At 30.2% G+C, this 4623-nt stretch overlaps 1 protein-coding gene across 1 annotated transcript; it reads left to right on the top strand.

The window, feature by feature from the left end:
- Positions 1-1587: 1587 nt before the first annotated feature.
- Positions 1588-4265, top strand: LOC124935044 (probable serine/threonine-protein kinase At1g54610). Its single transcript, XM_047475510.1, has 6 exons — positions 1588-2103; positions 2174-2458; positions 2546-2863; positions 2946-3173; positions 3484-3584; positions 3673-4265. The coding sequence occupies exons 1-6, from the start codon at positions 1768-1770 to the stop codon at positions 4094-4096; spliced, it is 1692 nt and encodes a 563-aa protein (XP_047331466.1). The 5' UTR covers positions 1588-1767; the 3' UTR covers positions 4097-4265.
- Positions 4266-4623: the final 358 nt, after the last annotated feature.

Below are 4623 nucleotides of genomic sequence, written 5' to 3' on the forward strand. Positions count from 1 at the left end.
AGTATTGAATAAATTATTTTCCTTTTCCACAATTGAGTTGCGTTAATTAAGAGAATTTTTATCTAATATTATATATATTTATCGTTTACCTATTTCTTAACTAAGCACGAAAACAAACTTTAAACTTATTTTACATTTTTTTTACTTTTCATATTTATTAGTCTTTTTCGAGCTTGGCCTCCCAACTCCACCGGTGATAAAACCGAATTATTTGTGGTTATAATCATTTATAGCGCGACCTTCTTGTTAGAAGAAGTTAACATTTTTGTTTATTATTTTATGAGAAAGAAAATTACAAAACAAAAACTAATTGAAAATAATGTAATTTTAATTAAATTATAACCTATCATACTAATTTTAATATATAGGAAACAAACATAGAAAGAATCACCTTAACATAAATATGTGTATGGAGATATTTTAAATATTCAATATGTAAAAATATGTGAAATAAAACTTGATTATAAATGTGTATGATTAAAATTTAAATAGTTTATTAGTAAATGAGAATGATTAGTAGATCTATACTCAATCAATTTGTCAAACTGAATTAATATTGCATTAAATAAGTAGATTTAATTTTGATATATAATCATCAATTGATATCATCCACGTACGTACGGACCACAAATTACGACAATAATTAGGTCACTCAATCATCCTAATTATTTGATTTAGAATACATATTGTTTTTATTATCTCCATTAATTATATATATATATATATAACTATAAATAAATAACTAAAAAAACATTAAAGAGTCAACTTGACCTCGATTCTATTTTATGTGTATTATATATACTTAGTTTTTGTCAATTTCCCTATAATATAGGAGTCCCAATAAATTTTAATTTTTAGTTTCATTTTTTTATTAATTTTGTTTTTTTTGAGTAAAAATTATACATAAATATTTGAAATCACCTTATCAAATATATGTTCTTTAAATATTTAAATATTAATTATTAGTGATGATTTTGAAGAAATGTAATTTATTTTAGTAAAAAGATTTAAAATTATTAATATATATTAATAAAATAAATAATATTTTAATTAATAAATTAAATAATTTAAAACAACTATATTTTGTAAATTTATTTATTTAAATAAAAAAAATTCCAATGAAGTGCTTAGATAATATATTTTACTCAATCTTACACTAAAGATACTATTTTTTAGAGTGATAAGTGATTATTGTATTGTTATTGATTTATTTTTAAAATATTAAATAAAGAAGTTTGGTAATGAATCAATTTATTATATAATAATAGATGTGAATATATATATATTTTAATTATTTTAATAGAATCAATTAATTGAGCTATTATGATATTATATTTTGTATTATTGTTTTATTTATTAAAAAATATTATAATAATTCTAACTTATTAAAAATCCTAAATAACCCAAACATCATATAAAAATATTTAATATCCATTTTAGAAAATAGTTTAAATTAAAAGAAGAAAGATTAGTAAAAGTTTGTTAAAAAAAGATTGAATCTTTTTTCCTTTTTGCTGTCAAATTCTTGACTTTTATGCCAATAAACAATGAACCCGATGTTTTCGCCAAGTCTCTGCAAGAAGACTACTGTGGTAAAACTTCGTCAATGGCAATTACAAACAAACCCATTATTAAAAATCCCTCATTTCAGAACCAAACAATCGAACCCTTCTTTCTCCCTCAGCCAATCTCTAATTTTTCACCATTATCAGACCCTTTTCTTCAATTCTTCTGTATATATGAACTTTCTTCCCCAAATTTGAAGTAATGGGATGCGTCCTCGGGACGAGATCCGGCAAAAATGATAGAAGAACTAGAAGAGATCTCAAGCGAAGACCAGGACAACCCTCTGCTTTAACTAAGAAATCCCGGCGACAATCCGACGTTGGAAGAAACGTCGACAACGCTGCCGCCGCCGCCGCCGACACCACTTCCTCCGGCATCAACAGTGCTAGAGAACGAAGATACACCAGCGATTTCTCGGGGCCGGAGTTTGGACTGAAACCCATCCAAGGTTGGCCGTCCTGGTTGTGTGATGTCGCCGGTGATGCCATTAAAGATTGGCCCCCTCGACGTGCTAATACGTTTGAGAAACTCGATAAGGTACTAATTCTAACTGGATTAAGCTCGATTCAACTGGGTTTTGGCTTAAAGTTTGATTTACTGTTTGTAGATTGGACAAGGAACTTACAGTAATGTATACAAAGCTAGGGATCTAATAACAGGGAAGATTGTTGCTTTGAAAAAGGTTAGATTTGATAGTTCAGAACCAGAAACTGTGAAATTCATGGCTAGGGAGATTCTTGTATTAAGGAAACTCGATCATCCAAATGTTATTAAGCTTGAAGGATTAGTAACTTCAAGAATGTCTTCAAGTATTTACCTTGTTTTTGAATACATGGAACATGATCTCACCGGCTTAACCTCTGTTCAGAAAGTTAAATTTTCAGAATCTCAGGTCAGATTAACTGAAAATTTTCCATTTCTGGACCAAAAGTTAACTGAAAAATTCATGATTTGAGTTGTTTTTTCATGTATTGTGAAGGTGAAATGCTTCGTGAAGCAACTGCTTTCAGGACTTGAGCATTGTCATAACAACGGGGTTTTACATCGCGATATTAAAGGATCAAACTTGCTTATTGACAACAATGGAATCCTTAAAATAGCTGATTTTGGATTAGCTTCATTCTATGATCCTAACCTTAACCAACCCATGACTAGCCGGGTGGTCACCTTATGGTATAGACCACCCGAGCTTCTTCTCGGGGCCACATCTTACAATGTGGGTGTTGATTTATGGAGTGCTGGATGCATTTTAGCCGAGTTACTTTCAGGAAAACCGATATTACCTGGAAGAACAGAGGTAATTAATGCATTATAACCGAACTTAGTTAGACACAAATTCAGACAATTACTGATGGTTTTGATTGAATTATGCATTATAGGTTGAACAATTGCACAAGATATTTAAATTATGTGGTTCGCCTTCTGAAGAATATTGGAGGAAGTCTAGATTACCAAATGCCACCCTTTTTAAGCCACAACAGCCCTATAAACGATGTTTAGCGAAAACTTTTGAAAACTTCACGCCTTCTTCGTTACTTCTAATCGAAACACTTCTTTCCATCGACCCTTCTGATCGAGGATCTGCTTCTTCAGCATTGAATTCTGAGGTGAGCCAGTCTTGAGTCTACTTACTAGTTAGTACTTAGTACTAAGGCTTTGTATTTGAATAATATGTGGATTATTTCAATAATCTTATTTGGTATAAATTTTAAAAAATTGAGTTTGTTTTGGTAGAAATATTTAAAAGGTAACAATATATAATGATAAAATAAATGATATTTTAGTTTTTGTTAATGAATTCAGTGACGTAATTAATGAGGGGGAGTGAAATGTTGTTTGAGCGGAGTAAAATGTTGTTTGATTAGCTCATTAACTTTTGTTTTCGTTTAAGAATGTTTGTTTGTGTTTTTACGACAGTTCTTTACAACTGAACCGCAAGCTTGTGAGCCGTCATCTTTACCAAAATACCCTCCCAGTAAAGAAATAGATGCCAAATTGCGAGATGAAGAGGCTAGAAGGTTTGTTTTGTCAATTTTGTTTAGACCATGCATGTTTATTATCTAGAGAAGGCTATTCAAAATATTGTGTTTTCGTGTAAATAAACAGGAAAAGGGATATAAGTGGGAAATCACATGTTGTTTCTGACGGTATAAGAAGATCAAAAACTCGAGAAAGGAGTAACCACCATAGGGCATTTCCAGCTCCAGACGACGAAGAAAACATTGACTCGAGGAGAAGGAGATCATTAGAAGATGGTAAGAGCAAGAGCGAAAAGTTTCCTCCTCCACACGAGGATGCAGCAGTTAATACTACTTCTTCTTCATTTGGTTCCACCATTTTTGGATCCAAGTCGTTAAAAGTTGGCGAGAAATCAACCACGCTTTCAACCGCACTTTCGGGAAGGAGAAAGATGAAGAAAAGTAAGAGCTTTGTATCTTCGTCGTCGGGATGCTTTGTTCATAGCTTCATTCCAACTGCGGTGGGAATACAAATGGATTGGAGGTTGAGAAGAAAACGTAGTAGAAGATGATTGGCATAATTTAGAAGGGAAATGTATAAATATCATTGGTTTGGTAATTTTTTTCTTATTCCTATTATGTTAACTACATTATTTTTTTGTGTTGAAATATTCTTATTTTGGGGTTGTCATATGTTATTTGATGTGTAAAACAAATGTGATTAAGAGTGTTGAGTTATTGGGAATGGAGAACACACCCTAAAATTAAATTACAAAAGAACTAAAGTTAGTTAGGTTAATTAATGAATTAAAATTAATTGAGTTTTTATGTAGAGAGATTACAATTATAATTTGTGCCGTGTTTCGAACAAAATTGTGCTGTTAGGGGTAATTTTTTCCAGTAATTGACCGAGATTGAACAATTTCAATTCTATCGCGATATTTTCATCATCACTAATAAATATAAATAAACATATAAAATTATTCTTAATATTTTTTTTAAAAAAAATATTTTTTATAATAATATAAATTTTACATACCTTAATCACAACAGAACTAAAGTTAGTTAGGTTAATTAATGAATTGAAATTAATTGGGTT

Source organism: Impatiens glandulifera, chromosome 4 (genome assembly GCF_907164915.1).
Source record: "Impatiens glandulifera chromosome 4, dImpGla2.1, whole genome shotgun sequence".
Classification (NCBI taxonomy): domain Eukaryota; kingdom Viridiplantae; phylum Streptophyta; class Magnoliopsida; order Ericales; family Balsaminaceae; genus Impatiens; species Impatiens glandulifera.